We start from the raw sequence: 19186 nt of genomic DNA, 5'->3' as shown, positions 1-19186 counted from the left end.
TTAACACCTTTTGAAATAATACATGGCAGACCTTATTATATCCCTGATCTACAAAAAGACCTAAAAGATCCACAACAAGATGCAACATTAGCAGACTGCATGAGGAAGATATTACAGTCTAGAGACATACAAAATGCTAATAATCTGCCAAATTATGTTTCTGAAACCCTACAGGTTCCTGGTGACCATTAAGAAGGAAACGTATCTGATCCAAAGTGGGAGGGTCCAAGCGTTATTGACAACTCCTACCACTGTGAAAATCCAAGAGAGGGCTACTTGGATGCACAAAGCACACTGGTGAGCCTGTCAGTCTTTCCACCCATAGGCTGGGAGGGGATAAAGTCTGACTACAAAGGGGTTGTCTCACCGTCAGTGAAGAAACCAACGATTCTTCCTAGCCCTTAGGGGTGAGAGAGAGACTAACAAGTAAATCTAAAGGAAAGATGTTGTTGAAACATTTAGTTTTGTGTATCACATGTGCACTAATCGTGTTAATAATATGCTATAAATTTCCACAATCTCATGATCTCCTGTAATTAAAGAGGTGGATAAATGAAGATTTCCATGGAATGTTTATACAAGATATAAATTACTTGTATCAGAATAACACCTGGTACCAATATGCAAAAATTGTAACCAAGTCCAGGAATATTTCTGGTTGTTATGTATGCACTGACTTCCAATCTCTTCCAGCCATCCCAGGTTGACAGCTAGACCAGTACCAGTGCCAAGAGATGAGTGTTTTATCAGAAACAGCGTTTCTGGTGTCAGTACCAGTTTCCGCGTGGTAATGGGTAATGCAACATTTTACAACTGTGATATTACAGAGTTTAAACAGTTTAATGTTACAACCCCTAGGTCCAACTATGTTGAACGTATTGCAGGTTCCCATTTTTCTCATTGTGTCGTAGGCACTGGTTCCATCCCAGTGGGGACTATTCCAATGTGCATGTATAACACAACTTACTATTATTCTCCCCACCAAGCTGAACCAGGGGGAAAGGTCCATGATCTAAAGGGCATTTATGCAATAGATTGATTTCACAGGATGTGTGGAACTGCCATTTATTTGCAGTTGCCTCCAAGTTGGAGTGGTGTTTGTGCACCTGTTTATGTCACTGATCACATTTATGTCATTTCAGTTCAACCTTCCCTAAATAGGAGTAAGAGGGAACTCATCAGTAGAAGCCACATGACAGTGTGTGGGGATCAGATGTTCCTGAGGGATTCAAGCATATATCAACAGGAAATATGAGTTTGCTAAGTTTATTCCCATGGTTGGGAGTAGGAAAGAACATGCTTAGATTGGAAAATATAGATTATCAACTAGGACTGTTTGTTAATGCAACCACAAAAGCTCTTACAGGACTGTCCACAGAGGTCACAGCTCTTCGAACTGTGGTCTTGCAGAACAGGATGTTGTTGGACCTGCTGACGGCCTCGGTTGGGGGAGTTTGCGCCCTCCAGAACGAGACCTGCTGCACCTATGTCCCTGATGAGACCAACGGCGAAGATGGACACAGAGTGAGCGATGCTATACGGCAATTAAATGAAATTAAAAGGGGTATGCAGCAGGATGTCCATCCTGGCCGAGGAAGCCTTTTTTCGTGGCATACTTCAGGACTTGTTTTTGAAAATTATGACCCCTGTCATCGCTGTGCTATTGTTGCTTGCCTTTTTACTCTGTGCTTTGTTCCCTGTATCAGAGCAATGATATTAAGGATGGTTGGAGGAATTGTTGGTACAATGTTGTCCCAGGATTACCAACTTTTGGATGAGGACCAGGACTATGATGACACTATGGAGGAGAAATCACTAAACTCAACAATAGTTTAATGTTTAATGAAGTATATGCATATAGCTTTTTGGAAATGTATACATGGATGTGATATTAAACTAACCAATAATAAACAACAGGGAATTGTTGGAAAAATGTATATAAGTTATCATTGTTTAGTTTAAATCATGTTTATGTCTGAAGTTCTACTATAGTTAAGATGATTCCTATAATTGCTTTTTTAGTGTGAAAAAGTGTTTGTAGAAGGTTAAGGAATGCGGTCTGGAGTGGATCACTCCCTGGACATGACAAGCTTATACCAAATATGGGAATGAGTACTCTTTTAGGTTGAAATCTCTGTAAGAATTGGCTGAACCAATTGAGTTGTAAATAATAGGCTGGTGCAAGGATTTCTCCCTTTGTGAGAAGAAAGTCGCTGTTCTGTCAGAGGACTGTCTCACCCTTGCAAGTCAAACTTACTTGGTTCACTTGTGTCTTATTTTACACTTGTCTGTGTTTATCAGCTTTCTAACTCTAACAAGTGGCATGTTAAATTTGTTACTTCTCTTTTAGGGGCAGAGAGGATGATTTCCAAGAAAGAAGGGCCCACTTCAAAAACGTAAATTTCAAGCATACTGAGGGTCTGCTTCACTACAAGTAGAACTAATCCATTGCAGAAGGTGTCTGGAATAATGAAGGAGGATTGCCAGCAAATTCTATAACTTCACTTAAAAAAACAACTAGATGGTTGAATTTGGACACAATTGGGTTCTTTAACAGGACCATGATTGCAAACAAATGTCAAAACTGGTATTGGAAAACACTACGCTGGCTAACAATAAGCTTTTGGAATAGCCCCAATATTGATCATATTCAAAATGAATCAACTATAGTTAAATTCCAGGTCAAAACCTACAAATTTGAATAAGCTCTTTTGTCTGCCATAAAGTGTGGTCAAATATTCAGGCAAATTGTGCCTTGAACTTAACTGGTGGCTAGAAAATGTGTGTGGTTTCTCTGCAACTTCCTAATGTCTGCTTAATAGTGAAAAACACAAAATGCAAGAGTGGTGCATTCACTCAACCACAAAATAAATCCTCAGTAATATAATTAGCATAGTAATTGTTCAAGAAGTAGTGTGTTATCTAGGAGATTTACAAACTTGACATAATGAGAAGGAAGTGGCACAGTGAGTCAAAATAAACATGGAAACAAATGCAAAAACTGTAGTATTATAATATTGCATTTGTAGTGAGCCAGATAAAGTAATAATTAGCACTTTCAAAGCAGATTAGGAATATCACACATTGGCTGTGATGGTGGCCTTGACGGAAAGAGATCCACAGAGATAGTGCTTCAGAGATCCACAGAGATAGTGCTTCAGAGTATCACCATGCCACTTGCACAAGTCTCAAGAGTGTTGAAGGCCCTCTGAGACTGAATGCATACATACAGTACATGATAATAATAATGATGAACCAAAATTTTAAAAGTTGAACAAAAAAGTCCAACAAATGAAGCAGCACTTTATGCAAGGACATAATTCTACCAGTTCACCTTTTCAGTAACAGATATACGGTAAGTTCAAAGCAAAGGATATTTTGTGTTTGTTTTTCATATCATGCAAAAATATTTTCAATCCATTAAATCTGATGGTTACTTGTGTCTCCCAGGGTTGCCACAAATCAGTGAAGATGGTAAACGATAGGTAACATGCAGCATGTTTATAGTTGAAAGAGTTATTTTAGTAACGAAGTCCAAAAAAATAAAAAAATTTCTTATATTCGGCATTGAACCGTGTCCAGCGTGGCAGGTCTCAATGGCAGATGGGATCGCCTTTTGGTAAGAATGAAAAAAATAACATTATGTGTAGGATAATAAGTGTGTCCCAAATTTAGATGATGATTTAATATTTCCCTTGGAAAATTACTGAAGAACTGCCAGCTTCTGATTTAGTCAACAAAAGCAACAGCAGTATTTGTATAAGATATTAGATCTGAGGCTGAATCTGTTCCTAAGTCATTTCCATTCTTTTTTTTTTTTTCTCTTTTGACTCATTACATTCCTCTCTGTGTAAGACGGTGTATGCAGTCAATCATAAAATGCACCATGCTTGGGTATGTTCAATACATATGACATTATTTGTAGTGGGTTATGGAAATTTTCAACAGTAATGCATTGTTGTTTTTTGTAAAATGGTGCAGAAAAAAACAACAATATTTATGATTTTAAGAATAATTTTGGGGTATTTTAGGGGTCCATGGCTCGGTTAAAATGCTCACTGTGATTTGTAATGGCTGTGAGATTGCAGGACAGATATAGAGAATGGTCCTGGAATCATCTATCACAAATAACTTCTGACAGCTACACTATATTTAATTGTAATGCCTTCCTGCATTCACAGTCCTGTAACAGTGAGTTCCTTACACCAACAGTTATTCCACCAAAGCTGAGCAGGACTATGAATTATTAAGCCCAGTTCTTTAGGGATAATGGGAATCCTAAAGAAGGCTAATAAATTCTTTGCCTAATCTAGTCTTTGAGCTGACTTGCAGTTTTTCATTTTCAAAAAGAATATATTATAAAAGTATTATTTCAATTGATCTCTATTATTACCCTCAGAGTAACACAGTTCCGAATTTATCTAACCTATTATCCAAACAAACACTTGCAGTTAACCAGCAGATACTTACTTAGATATTTCAAGTACAAAATAATATAACCATCAGAACATATGGTTTATGCACTTACCAAACCGTTAAAGCAGCCACTTCAGAATAAATGTATATTTCTTCTTACCTTGGCAATCTGGACGCACCAGTTGAGCAGCAGCTGTGATCCAATGTTGTCCTTGTGTTCATGGACATAGTCAAGCAGGCAGCCATGAGGCATCAGTTGTGTCACCAGCTGGATAGTGGGACTCAGGCAGACACCCAGCAGCCGGACAAGGTGAGAGTGCTCCATGCTAGCCATTATCAAAGCCTCCTGGAAAAACGACAGAGTTACACTAAGGCATGTGGGGTAATGTGGGGATGGCTGGTCAAAGGTTACATTGATACACACAAAATATTGCAGTATATCTATTCAACAGTAGAGAATGTGTTTACATCTTTAATGATCTGGACCAATAAAAACGGTTTGGATAAATTTAGTTGGACCAGGGAGTTACACATGTGCTTCTTGAAGTCGAGCTGGTACAGGAAAATCTCACTGAGACACAAGGTTTCAATTTCAAGAGCAACTTGTTTTGAATAAACATACAAACCAAAACACAAAACAGACTATAGTCAGTGCAATTCATACAACAAATTTACAGTGGAAGATAAAAATCATGACAATAGCCACAAAACAATGATAATAGGAACAGCCATCCAAAGATGCTTTCTTCATTGTCCTTAGAAATGTTTTTTTAAACCCCTTCAGTTCAGTTAGCCTGCACAGCTTCTGGTCCTGTCAGGTAGTTTGTTCTCATTAATAGGAGAATTGTAAGAAAGTGTCTATCACAAGTTCTGTATATTTTGAAGGACCACATAAGTTATAATGAACAAAATAGATTATATTACATGTATGTAAGTTAATCTATTTCCACAGAGATGTTTATATGTATTTACTTACTTACTTATTTACTAAAAATATCAATTCACTGATGTTCAGAGGGACAATTTGTGTGTTTTCTTCTGAAAAGTAATTATAAATATATAAAACAAGAGGTAAAATGTTTTGTGGAAATTTACACATAACAGAATATTTCAAGTGAAGTTTGTATTTCTTCACCTTTTCGAATATTATAACCTGAATGAACATAATCTCCATAGATTGTTGTATTTAAAAGTAAAATGTGTTTATTTCAATATCTCAATAATTAAGCAAACTGATGACATTCCGGGACCTTGGAATAACCACCTTGATGTTTAATTCCACCGTTCCTTTATTGGAAAGAAACTTGGCAATAGCAACAAATTATTGCAAAGGAGGAGAAAACAAGGTCAATAATTTTGGTCATCTGAAACGTTTATAGGTTTTTTTCCAAAATGAAAAATATATAGACCCTGGTCTTGAAATGTCATATTGTGCAAAGGTAATTATCCTGCTAATATCAAAGGACAAATGCTCAAACATTCTTACGCTCCTGAAACGTTCATCATGTCTACTATTGTAGACTGTACTGCCGGAGATCACAGGACCCCTTATTCTCTTTAAGGCTGACAGTTTTCTTGAAGTGAGCAGCAATGATCCATTCAAGTCAGAAACAGTTGAAATCTATTCAGTGCAAGGATCAAAGAGACTTGCTACTTCAAGATGTTTGGTGTTCTTCATAGTAAAATAAAAATGTGGTAAATACAGCAAGGGGAGATTGCTGTAAATCATTAATACCTGCCAGGGAATTTTAGCAAAAACGGTTTCTTTCTAGTTGTTTACAGAGAAGATGTCTTGTATAAACGTAAGAAATGCATATGTCATATTTTTAATAATTGCACATCTCTAGTCTGCCATATTGCATATGATTGGGGTATCATATAGCCCAGCATTTTTTTTTTTTGTTTAGATAAAATGATCCCAAGGGAAAAAACATATTTAAAATTGATGGATTTAAAACCACACATATAAAACCTGTTGGCTGCAAGTGTTTTGAGTTAATGTGACAATACATTAGAGTTGTGCAGCAAAGTACACTCAACAGGAGGAGTACAGGATCAGGAGAATATGAACTTGCCACACTTTATTACTTTTTCCATTTTTCAAGATAATTAACTATAAAAATGATATGTATTATTAAAAAAAGTCTTTGTAATACATACTGTTTTTTGTTCTTGATTTCTTAATTATTTTTAGGATAGCAGCTGGAAAGATGGGCTCAGTCCAAATATTAACATAAAGTACGGCTCAAGAGTTTTTGCTACTGGGTTCATCCTGGTACAGCAGGGCTCGTGACTGGAAAGTATCTAAAACCTGCTGCTTAACATGTAACCCTCTGGCCCTTTGCTAAACTAGCATTTTACTAGATAAGACTGATAACTCAAACTTAAGAGTGCGTGATAGTAATGCATAAGATTATATTATTCCCAAAGGTCAGATAATATCTGAAAATGCTATATTACAGTCTTTTTCTGGGTGTTGACGCTGTGTTCAAGTATGATGGTGGTAAAGTGGAAAGGAAGCACTTGATACGAGGATCAAGGCATTGCTGGTTAGTTACTCTGGATACTAAACTGCATAATGTTATACCTTAATCCACCAGATATGATCAAATCTACAATTTGATTTACTCCTCAAATGATTATCTGACCAGAAACTCAACCCATCTGAGAAAACTACCTGTTTCAATGATCCACAATCACATACAGATGAAACCAAAAATTTACATTCACAGTATGAGTAGACAGAACATTTTTTTTCACTCACTGACATTATAGACAGTAACCAAATACACTAAGAAAACATCAAAAATATAAACAAAAATCCCAGAAGGATTTATTGGATTTCCATCACTAAAAAAAACAACAACATTTGGTCCACACAATATCTTTAGCAGAAACTTTATATTTCCTTGTAGTCTAACATGCATTTTAATAGATGCAAATGTTATGATGAACTAGAGTTTTTTTTTAGCTAATTACCTACATTTTTGCAAGGCTGTGTTTTTTGTTACAAAAGGACATAAAGTAAATGAAAAGAATGAAAGGCCTTAGTCATTTTACAGGTGAATCAGAACAGAACAAACGTTTAAAGAGCACACCACAGGTTAACATGCATATTTATCCTTCCGCATGGAAGACGAACCAATGAGCAGAAATATTGCTTCAAAATACAACGTTTATAGTGACCTTCTCTTCCTGTAGATACATTTGCAATTGCAAAACACACATTTATGTGCATGCGTGGGTTCTCACCGGGTACTCCGGCTTCCTCCAACAGTCCAAAGACATGCCTGTTAGGTTAATTGGTAACTCTAAATTGCCCTTAGGTGTATGAATGAGTGTGTGCATGGTTGTTTGTGTGTTGCCCTGCGATGGACTGGCGACCTGTCCAGGGTGTACCCTGCCTCTCGCCCATAGACTGCTGGAGATAGGCACCAGCTCCCCCGCGACCCACTATGGAATAAGCGGTAGAAAATGACTGACTGACTGACATTTATATGCTTATTATTATTATTAGTAAATGATGTTACTAGATTGGCACTGTAACTCTAAGAAGCTAAATCCCACAGTTTATGGGTTCCATGAACTGACTTGACCTAAGTCTGAACTTTCTGTGAACTGTACACTCATTTGGCAGGCAAGTGATGGGGCTTTGTTTGTCCCATCTATATTACAAGACCAGAAATGTCACATTATTAATATTTACAAACTACTAAATGGGATTTTATTTGCAAATAAAGCTTGTATGGTACTGATGATTCATTTTGACCAAGGGAACTCATCAGCGTGGTTTGTCACTTTGTCACACAAAATATAGCTTCTTATTTGCATCAACAAATTGTCACTCAGCCATCTGAGTTTTTCCACAATCCTTTACCTTTTGAATTTTAGCCATTCTCCTTTTTGCTTGGATTTATGAGAGGCACAAGCCATCCCCGTGATTTTGAAAAAAATAAGATTCATCAAACAGGGCCACTTTCCTCCATTGCTTGAAGGAAAAAAAATCACTTCCCTAGCAGGTGCCATGATAAAGGGATAATCAGTGTTACTCACTTTAACTATCAGTGGTCATAATGTTATGCCTAATTGGTATACAAGTCTTTTGTTTACTATACCCTGTTTTTTACATGTACTCCAGTGCAAGAACCGTATAATTCCAAAACATCAATTTACCAAAAAACTAAATGACACAATTTTCCTTATTCAGTCACCTACAGGTCCTTCTCAAAATATTAGCATATTGTGATAAAGTTCATTATTTTCCATAATGTCATGATGAAAATTTAACATTCATATATTTTAGATTCATTGCACACTAACTGAAATATTTCAGGTCTTTTATTGTCTTAATACGGATGATTTTGGCATACAGCTCATGAAAACCCAAAATTCCTATCTCACAAAATTTGCATATTTCATCCGACCAATAAAAGAAAAGTGTTTTTAATACAAAAAACGTCAACCTTCAAATAATCATGTACAGTTATGCACTCAATACTTGGTCGGGAATCCTTTTGCAGAAATTACTGCTTCAATGCGGCGTGGCATGGAGGCAATCAGCCTGTGGCACTGCTGAGGTCTTATGGAGGCCCAGGATGCTTCAATAGTGGCCTTTAGCTCATCCAGAGTGTTGGGTCTTGAGTCTCTCAACGTTCTCTTCACAATATCCCACAGATTCTCTATGGGGTTCAGGTCAGGAGAGTTGGCAGGCCAATTGAGCACAGTGATACCATGGTCAGTAAACCATTTACCAGTGGTTTTGGCACTGTGAGCAGGTGCCAGGTCGTGCTGAAAAACGAAATCTTCATCTCCATAAAGCTTTTCAGCAAATGGAAGCATGTGCTCCAAAATCTCCTGATAGCTAGCTGCATTGACCCTGCCCTTGATAAAACACAGTGGACCAACACCAGCAGCTGACACGGCAACCAGACCATCACTGACTGTGGGTACTTGACACTGGACTTCTGGCATTTTGGCATTTCCTTCTCCCCAGTCTTCCTCCAGACTCTGGCACCTTGATTTCCGAATGACATGCAGAATTTGCTTTCATCCGAAAAAAGTACTTTGGACCACTGTGCAACTGTCCAGTGCTGCTTCTCTGTAGCCCAGGTCAGGCGCTTCTGCCGCTGTTTCTGGTTCAAAAGTGGCTTGACCTGGGGAATGCGGCACCTGTAGCCCATTTCCTGCACACGCCTGTGCACGGTGGCTCTGGATGTTTCTACTCCAGACTCAGTCCACTGCTTCCGCAGGTCCCCCAAGGTCTGGAATCGGCCCTTCTCCACAATCTTCCTCAGGGTCCGGTCACCTCTTCTCGTTGTGCAGCGTTTTCTGCCACACTTTTTTCTTCCCACAGACTTCCCACTGAGGTGCCTTGATACAGCACTCTGGAAACAGCCTATTCGTTCAGAAATTTCTTTCTCTGTCTTACCCTCTTGCTTGAGGGTGTCAATAGTGGCCTTCTGGACAGCAGTCAGGTCGGCAGTCTTACCCATGATTGGGGTTTTGAGTGATGAACCAGGCTGGGAGTTTTAAAGGCGTCAGGAATCTTTTGCAGGTGTTTAGAGTTAACTCGTTGATTCAGATGATTAGGTTCATAGCTCGTTTAGAGACCCTTTTAATGATATGCTAATTTTGTGAGATAGGAATTTTGGGTTTTCATGAGCCGTATGCCAAAATCATCCGTATTAAGACAATAAAAGACCTGAAATATTTCAGTTAGTGTGCAATGAATCTAAAATATATGAATGTTAAATTTTCATCATGACATTATGGAAAATAATGAACTTTATCACAATATGCTAATATTTTGAGAAGGACCTGTATATATAACATTAACCTGTGTCAGGTACACTACTCTGATTTTCCGGTCATCCGACAAGCCCCCAAAAAACACAAAGCATAAAACTAAGCACGCATGGAAAATTAATCAAAGCCATCATGGTAAAAGTAGAAATTCTAACACTCAAACACTCTTCCTTTTTGACTGTGTGTGTGTGTGTATGTGTGTGTTGATGAGAGTTATTTCATCTGCATTGCATCATTATAGTGTAATAATTTAGTTTTTTTTTTCACATTTTCCTTCTCAGATGAGACTAGTTGTGAATGTTTTATTAATGGGACCTTGTGCACTCTGCAAGGAGCCTCTGTGAAGTGTGCGTATGCCTATATAGGTAAGGCTCCTGGGGGCCCTTGATTGAGTTATGGGGGTCCAACTTTTTGTTCACAATAGCTTCAGAACGTTCTTTGACTTGTGTTTTCTATCATAAAACAATTTTCTGGTGATTGCTTATATGGTGGTACTTTTTTCACACTCAGTAAAGAGTCAGTTCCCTAAAAATTTAGGTTGAGAATCTATTAGGATCCTTCTTAGAATGTTGCAAGCATTTTTTTCAATATGAAAAGTAACTAATTTATTAGCATGTATATCAGAGTCCAGAGCTTTTAACTGCATTCGGTTGTTTGGCTTCTTGTACTGTTTTGGTGTTATGAACTTGTACAGTTTATAACACCAAATTAAAGAACTGCAAATATGAACAAGAGAAACTGGATCAACTAGTGACATAATAATCAAGAAGCATCTTCGTCAAATGCATAGAAATAATGGTTGTCTCATCTTAATAAAATCTCTTCAGTCAGACAGTATACAGTCTTTAAGGGGAAAGGTAAAATAACCACATATTTATCAGCTTTGGTAAGGGTTTTAACAGTGCTGCATCTCAAACATTGTCCATCTTGCTAATCAGATGGAAACCACAAAAATATTCACATGTTCATAATACAAGTCCAAAAAGGTTACACAGGCCACATCTGCCTGTAGCAGTGCTTCGCAAATATGTTCACCTTTTTCACATTCTGTTGTTGGGGTCATCCATTTTGGGGGACTAGACCGGCTGAGCTGCGCAGTCTGACATGTGCAGCTCAACAGACATCGCAGCTCTGACATCACCCGGGATTATAAAACACATGAAAAATAATCTTTCGTTGCCATTTCCAGCGTGTCTCACGGGATGACGCAACGAAAGCGCATATCTGGACAGACAAAAGCTCGCAGGCGAACTTTTTCTCCACACGGCCATTCCCGAAAGAGCTTGAAAGCTAGAAATCTGTCTGATACAAGAATGTCAGAAGATTCATATACCGATCGAAGACCCCGCCGACACTCCGGCCAGTTGGAAACCCATAGAGGTTTCTTGTCCAAGGAGATGAGTTTCCTCTTCGTTGACGCACAGTTCTTCATTATTTCCCCATTTTGGACGGATGAGAAGTTTACCATTTTTTGAGTTGATCATGGATGGCCTTGATCCACCCCCTGTAAGGTAGTCTTCAGACCTGACACATCATCAACTTGTGGAGATAAGAAATCAACATCAAAGTAATTTTGTTCTTTTATATATATATATATATATATATATATATATATATATATATATATATATATATATATTTAGATATATACGGTTTCAAGAGTTGTGTTAGACTGATGGACATTGGATCTAGTTCTATTGGTCAAGTGACAACATAAGGACCAAGGAACATGTTTTGGACAAAGTGGTGGAGAGGTTTAAAGCAGTGGTAGGTTATAAATCAAGATGCCAAGCACTGAACAACTCACAGAACACTGTTCATCCAGAAATGGGTAAAATATAACTGCAAAGCTACCAAGACACAGCCATCTACCCAAATTGATGGCCCTGGCAAGAACATCATTAATCAGTGGAGCAGCCAAAATGGCCATCTTAACTTTGGAGGAGCTGCAGATCTTCTGCTTATTTGAGAGAATCTGTTGACAGGAGAACTATTCATAATGCACTCAACAAATTAGTTTTTTACAGAATAACAGCAAGAAAAAAAGTAGATATGCCACTAAAGACACAAGATGTCACATTTTCTATTAACCACTAGAAATGTATTATACCAAGCAAACATGATGAAGAAGGTGCTCTGGTCTGATAAAAATAAAATTAAACATTTTGGGCTGCGTGCAAAACAGTACAAGAGGAACAAAACTAGTAATGCAGTTAACACTGAAGACTCAATCTACACAGTAAAACTTAGTGGTGACAGCATTATGGAGATGGATCAAGTAAAATCTAGGGTAATCCTACAAAAAAAAAAAAAAACGTGTTCCCAGCTACAAAAGACTTAAAACTGGGGCATAGGTTAACCTTCCAGAATGACACTAGAACACTAAGCATACAGCCGGAGTTACAATGGAATGGTTCAGATCTAAAAAGCATTCAAAGTCCAGATGGAAGTCAAACAAAACATTTGTGACAATACTTGAAAACTGCTGTTCAAAGACCCTCTCTATACAATCTGACTGAGTTTGAGCTGATTTGCAAAGACGATTGTGCAAGTATTTCAGGCTCTAGATGGGTAAAGAGATACATCAAAAGATTTGCAGATTTAATTGCAGTAAAAAATTATTCTAGAAAGTATTGGGGGGGCTAAATATAAACACAAACCACATGAAATATCACATATAATCCAAATTAAATACAAAGGTTTGAAAATAAGAAAATGTGAAAAAAACCATCAAATGGCACTTTTTTTTGCTTGTTTCAATGAGAATAGATCTAAATCTGCAAAATATTTTATATTTTCTATCTCTGCACATGTATCCAAGCCTGGCTTAAAACACAGAATACTGGACTTTAGAAAAGGTTATGTAAGTTCAAGTTTGAAATGAAAAATACATGTTTTCTTTCCACAGGAAATCAGTAACAAAACATTTTCAAAATACTCACGTCCATGAACTCCACATTTGCCTTGGGTCCGGTGGCCTCATTAAGGATTTTGATGGCCACAGGAATTTTCACAGTTTCACCCTCTGGGACCCAAATACCCTAAAGAGAAGAGACAAGTGCAAAGAAGTTTGACTCATTACACTCATTACAAACTCACATTACTGAGTGAAACTGTGTTAGAAGAACATGCTATAGATCTTTAAGGAACAAGAGGAATCTCTATTAAAAATGTAGTATTTCTCAGCCTTCCCACTGTTTCATATTCTCACTGCCAGAGTATGGAATTGTTCTGCCTGCTGTATTAATAAGGGGGATTTAACCTAAAGTAAAACTACTGGATCTTGTTGAACAATCTAATTTCAGGTTGGATTAAAGTGATTTAGCAACCAAAGCATCTGAAGTGTGTGTGAAAACAATAGCCTCTCAATACTGTCACAGTATTAATACACGTTTCACCTTTGTTTTACAGTAATGTGACTGTACTTCTCAAATAGCTGGTATCTCTGTCACACAGCTGAAACAAGACCTAGTTTATTACTACTGTTTTATACATATTTAACCAATTTTCAGCTAAGTTATTTATTTATTCTTTGTAATATTGTCAAGATGCTCCTACTAACCAAATAAACATGAGTTATTACAAATTTTACTGCATTCTCCACAATCGCCAGCACCAGTGATAAACATGTAAACACTTTTAAACTGAATGAATCCTTTATTGCAGCTAAAAAATCTCATGCAGAAAGTTTTAGAAAAAAATGTTAACCTTTATTTAATTAATTAATTCAGAAAGAAAAACATTAGCTGTCAATAATTAATTGTTATTTTATAAAATCTCTAAAACTACAATTACTGCAAACCCTAACAAATGAAAAACTGTAATAGAAAAAGTGTACTATCTATTTTATCTATAAAGAATCTCATTAAATCATCACTGTTGAGAGCTAAGGAAATGGATGGCTCAACAGAGCTCTAACTCGGTGTAACTTTGGCACTGTACTTAAAAGAAATTATTATTCTCATTCTCCTCTATTGATGATAAGAAATAAGCTGTTCTAGCTTGGCGAAGCATCTTTTTATACAACAGTAGACTATTTTCCCAGATTAAGTAGGACTCCTCTAGGTGTGTAGAGCACAATTTATTCTCCAATTTCCTAACATTCTGCTTTAAAATGCATAGCTCTGAATTAAACCAGGGAGCTAGCCTCTACCTACATTGTCTAATGTACGCTATATAGGAAGTAACAGTATGAACAAGAACATCAATTTGTAAATAGAAAAAAAATTTATTGCTGCCCTCCATTTTGTTTTTCAAGGAATTTTTATCGTCATACCAGCTCACAATTACATGTTAAAGTACGGAATTTGGACTCAGGTCCCAGTTAAGAAGCCTAATATCTAAGTAAAAAGATAATAAGTACAATATACTGTACAAAGTTAAATTTAACAATAAAAAGACAAAATACAGCAATGAAGAGACTAAATATAACAATAAAAAGCTATTGTGTTTCCTGTGATAATGACGAAATTAAAAGATAGAAAAGATTATTTAATGGTTGTTGCAGCATTGTCTGATAATGGTCTACTATAATGACATTTTCTTCAACGTGTGGAGTAAATTAAACCCAATGGTTATTAAAAATGGTCAGACAGGATACGGTTATAAGGAAATACTGTTATTTCTTCACACTCAATTTCATATGTCAGCACAAGGTTGAGAGTAAAGACAAGAGTGGGTAGGTCTGTGGATGTTTTGAGCAAACCCAATTGAGTATGAAATAGCATTAAAGGCTATATTTAGGCTATCACTTTCAGATGTCTGGGATCAGACAGGCCTTGTAATATGTTCAAAGGAGCATTGAATGAGAATAACAGGACTTTGAATCTAACATAAAGTTTCATTCATAACATTGTTCCTCCCTAACACTTGACTGAACAGACTAACCTAAATGCATAAATAATCTTTGCAACAGGTGGAATACTTTTGCCACTTATAAGGTGATATAACAAAGCTACTTTTGTAATTTTCCATTTAAACTGTTAGTGGTGATTATCTGGAACTAAAAACGTTTAATTATGTGGACTATAAATGTTGGGACAAGGAAATTATTTATTTACTTGATGTTTTTCTCTGGTATACAAACAACAGAACAGTGATGCCAATTACATTAATTTAAGAGATGGCAGATGAGTATTGATCTTTATAGATAAGAAAACAGCTACAATAAAATAGTGATTCACCAAAATCTGGTCATGTCTGCAGTTAGAGCACTTGTTTAAAAGTTTAAAACAATGTATTTAACAAGGACCAAATTTACTGTGCTGCCACAAATTGCTAGGGGATGGTAAAGGAGGTAAGAAACATAAATATATAAATAAAAATAAGTCACAAAAAAACCTTTTGATGACAGCATTTCTATCTATTTGATGTTAATTTTCTGTATAAAATTTAATTTATTCATGAATTTTTACACATCTTTACCATGGGTTCCAATTCTTGTACATGTAATGTTGCATATCCAAACCCGTCTTTGTGCTTAAACATACCTATTTTATGCTTGTAGTCTACTTGATAATTGAGTCACATTTAAAACTCAGTTTTTTTTTTAAACTTTTCTAATTTCTAAATGTTCAGGCCACATTGTTTCCTACATTAAAAATCTATCTGCCCATGGGTACAGACTGTCAATTTTAGAGGAACTGAGTAATACGTTTCTGGTCTTTAGCAGGTTTGACATTTATTTAAACCTAACCTTAAGTGCACAAAATCTCACACCAAAGACATTACTATGGCAATATTTACTAACAAAGTACTCCCTAAAATTTTCTAATAAATACAAAATACTTAAAAACATGACCTATTTTGCAACCTGTTATTTGTTTACACAAAGACTCGTAATTGTATCTCATTTTCTACTTGTGTAATTTGCTTCATATTTTTTTTTATTTCATTAGCTGATAATCTGTTGGTTTAGGATTTTTCCAAGGTCCATAGGTAAGGTGTTTGTACAGTACCCAAAAGCTCATGTTTGTACAGTACCCAAAAGCTCATGTTTTACCTTGTAAACAATTCCAAAGGCTCCAGAACCAAGTATCTTGACTCGTTTAAGTTCTGTTTCTTTAAGAATGCGAAGCTGGGCTTGATTAGGAGCTGTTCCACTGGGAGTCAGAGGTTCCACCAACTAAAAACACATATACCAAAAACACAAGACATTTAGTCAGTAAGTACTGTAGTTTCAACTCTAGATCAGAGAAAAAAATATATTAATAAACAAATATATTTCACTTAATATGTTTTTGAGTTGTACCTCTTATTTCAAAATAAAAAAATAAAACTATTTACCAGATGTTCTGTTGATAAATGAAAAGCTTAATTTCTTTAATGTTATACTGCAAAAGAAAGCCCTTATTACAGTAATGATAGAATTATCTTGAATTTACTAAAAATATCCAAAATTATGTTTTTAGTTATATGCAATGTGATCAACGTAGAAGCCCTTCTTCCTGTTACCTGAATGTCACAAAAGGGGTCAACACCTTTTATAATTTACATTCATAATGTGTGTCATGATGTTCCTGATGCATCTCTCCAACTCGATGCTGATGAAACAGTTGTTTTAGTCTTGGAGATACAATTGCCCTGCTGTTTAATCATTTGCAAATGCATTTGACACAACTGAGTTCCATTTGTTCGCTTAAATCTTATGCTAAATGCTGAAAACAATCATTCATATATTTTTTCTACAATTAAAACTGCTTGTCTTTTGTCATCTCATGAATCCACACTTCTTCCCCCTACTAATTTGTGTCTTTTTAAGTAAATAAAAAAAAAATTCTATTTAAATTGAAGCAATTGAACCATTGTTAAAGTTCCTATATCAAGCATCTTTTAAAAAGCTTAAATTAAAATGATAGGTATTTTCTGGGTTAGGGGAATTCCATTAAGAGAAAGCATTACTGCTTGTTTCTGTTTTTGTTAATTTACTACTACTCATGCGTTTTTATTTGATATTTCCAGGTAATTTGTTTTGTGAAATACATTGAGTATCGTCTGTTTTAACATATTGTTTTCATGTTTGTTTTTAATAAGTTTCCCATGAAAATGTATCTTAATTAAATTTACCCTTTAAACAGAAAGGAAAAGTATCAACTAATAAAATATAGATCCAACAGAAATAGTGTTTATATATAAAGCCTGTTTTAAAAACAGGAAAATGACATGTCATTTCTGTAATGAACATTGCCTTTGTGTATGTACTACCACATACAATACAGTCCTAATTCAAATGTATCATAAAATCCAATTGTATCTCACAATGTCAAGGGTAAAGTGAGACATTTGAAATTGCAATATAACAAGGGTAAAGATATGCTGTATGCTGTCAATAAAGTCTTAGAAAGTCGTAGGTGAATAATTATTGGTCCCAAAAAATGTGGGAATGAATAGATGAAACAACGAGAATACAAAAAAGTAGAAATCTGAGAAAGGATGGAGAAGAAATATGGGAAGTGGGAGAAAGACAATTGGCAGAAACAACAACAGGCCATTGAAAAGAGAAGCGAGGAGCTAAATTTGTCAGGGGGTGCAAAAGCATAAGTGGAGGAGCAATATGCAGAGAATTACAGAACATGTTGGGGAGATTAGAAAGGGAGGTCCAGCGCACAGAGAAAAAACAGAGGAAATGTAAATCAGCCTAGCTGTGGTCTACAGCTACTCACCCTCTGGCTCATAGGTTACCATTTGATTTAAAACAATACCCATTTTTCCTTTAAATGGAATAACAAATTCGTTTTAACTGCATGGAAACAAGCAAGACGGTGCACCACAAATACAGAAAACATAGCATAGATGTCTTTAAAGTGGTCGAGTCCAACAAAGACAGAATTCTATTTCACAGTGCTGGGAGCTGTCCAGCAATAAACATGTTGAAAATGCTGAGTTAGTGCTGTTCTTACAAAACAGAGCCCATCCAAGCAACACAAAACTGAAAATGAAGCAACACTGAATTGTAACACAACACAGTATTTGACTCTCTGCTACAACTCAAAAAAGAAAAAAAGAAAAACCTTTTAGCCATTTTTTGTTAGTCAATATTTTTACAAAAGTTAATGTCTTGGAACAAGGTCAAAAATGGCCAAGTCACGTCTTATCACTTCTCATGCATTGCACTATATGATCACGAAAAGTATTACTTACGACTTGTTTTTAAAAACTAAGCATCTGTGTTAAAATTATAACTCTTTTAAAATCTTTAAAGGTATTTCATATTTAATCATCTGTTGTCAACAGACCAAATGTAGTGGTCTGAATATAACCCCTCTGTTGTATTTTGCTACATTACAGTTCTGATAAGGACTAGAGATAACAGAAATATTTACGTGAAAAAGGTAGAACATTTGTTTTGTAATTTCTTTGATTTTTTATGGCACGTTTCCTGCAGAGGACCATTTGGGTCCCAAGGAGCCTCAGTTTGAGTTTTTCTGGAAGAATTTCTGAAGGTTAAAGGGAGTGCACTTGATTGTTGCATGATTGTACTTTGAAAAAATAAAAGTAACTTTAACTGAAGAGGTTGTGAAAGTTAATTCCCCATAAAAAGCAACTGTTGATAAGTTGACAAAAAAAAAAGAAACAGCAATAAGTTGATATCTGAAGAGGTTTTCCTCTTATTGATGAAAGCTGAGTAGAATTTTCATGTAATTGCCAATTTTTCTAAAGCAAAAACAGGCTTTGCCACATTTCTCCTCATTCATTGAGGATTGCTATGTTATCATATGAACTTGCTTTCTACCTGCATGTGAATAAACAACTACTTTGTGTGTAAAAAAGTGAAGCGCTATAACCAACTTTAAAATCCACTGTAACTTTAAAACACATAACTTTAAGTCAAAAATTGTCTGAAATCATAGTAGCTTGTAATGAAATGCCATGTTTGCAAGGGTTAATATAACTAAGTGATAAACCAGGTATGCAATGTAATTCGTTCTTAGCTGTTAATTTAATTTAATTTAATAAAAAAAATACA

The 19186-nt window shown here is 35.9% G+C and overlaps 1 protein-coding gene across 1 annotated transcript in view; it reads right to left on the bottom strand.

The window, feature by feature from the left end:
* The window catches only part of LOC124871474 (receptor tyrosine-protein kinase erbB-4-like), a 473669-nt gene that overhangs the window by 54336 nt on the left and 400147 nt on the right, over positions 1-19186 (bottom strand). The window contains exons 18-20 of the mRNA XM_047370794.1: positions 16223-16345; positions 13164-13262; positions 4577-4762 (exon numbers count right to left, since the gene is read on the bottom strand). Of these exons, the coding sequence (XP_047226750.1) occupies positions 4577-4762; positions 13164-13262; positions 16223-16345 (408 nt within the window). The remainder of the gene's footprint in view (positions 1-4576; positions 4763-13163; positions 13263-16222; positions 16346-19186) is intronic.

Source organism: Girardinichthys multiradiatus, chromosome 7 (genome assembly GCF_021462225.1).
Source record: "Girardinichthys multiradiatus isolate DD_20200921_A chromosome 7, DD_fGirMul_XY1, whole genome shotgun sequence".
NCBI lineage: Eukaryota > Metazoa > Chordata > Actinopteri > Cyprinodontiformes > Goodeidae > Girardinichthys > Girardinichthys multiradiatus.
Note: the sequence above shows the minus strand (reverse complement) of the source record. Positions and strands in the feature narration are given on the sequence as shown.